The sequence below is a fragment of the Callorhinus ursinus genome, unplaced genomic scaffold (assembly GCF_003265705.2).
Source record: "Callorhinus ursinus isolate GAN/ISIS: 27379988/994484 unplaced genomic scaffold, GSC_fseal_2.0 scaffold70, whole genome shotgun sequence".
Classification (NCBI taxonomy): Eukaryota; Metazoa; Chordata; class Mammalia; order Carnivora; family Otariidae; genus Callorhinus; species Callorhinus ursinus.
The window spans coordinates 2,683,290-2,684,336 of record NW_027397132.1 but is presented as its reverse complement, the minus strand read 5'-3'; the positions used below and the strand labels follow the sequence as shown (position 1 = coordinate 2,684,336).

General features: G+C 49.1%; 1 protein-coding gene across 4 annotated transcripts in view; it reads left to right on the top strand.

Annotated features, from left to right (window-relative positions):
• The window catches only part of WIPI2 (WD repeat domain, phosphoinositide interacting 2), a 36,241-nt gene extending 35,478 nt beyond the window's left edge, over window positions 1-763 (top strand). For all 4 annotated transcript variants that reach the window (XM_025863621.2, XM_025863620.2, XM_025863622.2 and 1 more), the window contains one exon: window positions 109-763. In XM_025863621.2, the coding sequence (XP_025719406.1) occupies window positions 109-221 (113 nt within the window). In that variant the 3' untranslated portion in view covers window positions 222-763. The remainder of the gene's footprint in view (window positions 1-108) is intronic.
• The last annotated feature ends 284 nt before the right edge of the window (window positions 764-1,047 follow it).

Genomic DNA, 1,047 nt, shown 5'->3' with positions numbered 1-1,047 from the left:
CCAGCCTCCCTCTCAGCCTCCCTGCCTCCCAGCCTCCCTCCCAGCCTCCCTGCCTCCCTCTCAGCCTCCCTGCCTCTCAGCCCCTGAGCATGGCCGTGCTCTTTGTAGCCTACACAGACGAGCTGGGAGCAGTGGGCGGCACATGTCTGGAAGAGGAGGCCAGCGCTCTGCGGCTGGAGGAGGACAGTGAGCATCCTCCTATGATTCTTCGGACTGACTGAACTTGACCTGTGAACTCTGACCCCTGAAGCAGAGAGCACTGGCTTGATGGAGGACTTTGTGTTATGCTGCTATGAACTTTGACCCGAGCTGGAGAGAGGATGGCAGAGACTTAAAAAAAAAAAAAAAAATTGTAGTTGTAGTCTCATCATTTTCACTTCAGTGGCTTTTAATCCTGCTTAGGAATCTTAGCTTTTTGTTTGTTTTCTCTTTTTGCCAAAATTAACTGTTTGGTGAAGCCCTTGAAACCTTGCTTTGCATGCATTAACGTGCCAAGCCAGCATAGGAGAACTAGAAGCCACTTTATGACAACGTCAGTTGTGGGGTTTTTAAAACCTGTATATAATGAGTGTACACGAGGAGGTGGCTCCGTGCAGAGCGGTTCGGGGTGTCACGGTGGGTTCTACTTGGGCGGGTCCAAGAGCCCCCTCTGGGCTTGCCAGGCTTGGGGGCATCAGCCATGGGGAGAACTCTCTCCCCAGAGCCCCCCGTGGGCCCTTTTTCCCCCATTTTATTTTGTTAATTAAATTCTTTCCAAATTGGATCATTCTGGGATTTCTTGCTTGCTGGACTTTTATCTTATTTCTGGTCTTATGTTCCATGTGGGTATTGGAGGAGAGGGGTGCTTTCTGGTATTAAAAATCTTCCTTTCAGACAGCACGTGAACTTGAAAGAACACCTCAGAAGGCCAGAGCGAAGGAAAGTAGTCTCAGTTGTGTAATTAAATGACCTGGTCTTTAATTTTCCTGTTGAATAACTGGGGGTGGGGGGGTGCTTGTTCTTAGGGAATTTTGTAGCTATTCCCTGTACCCACGGAGCACAAAATTA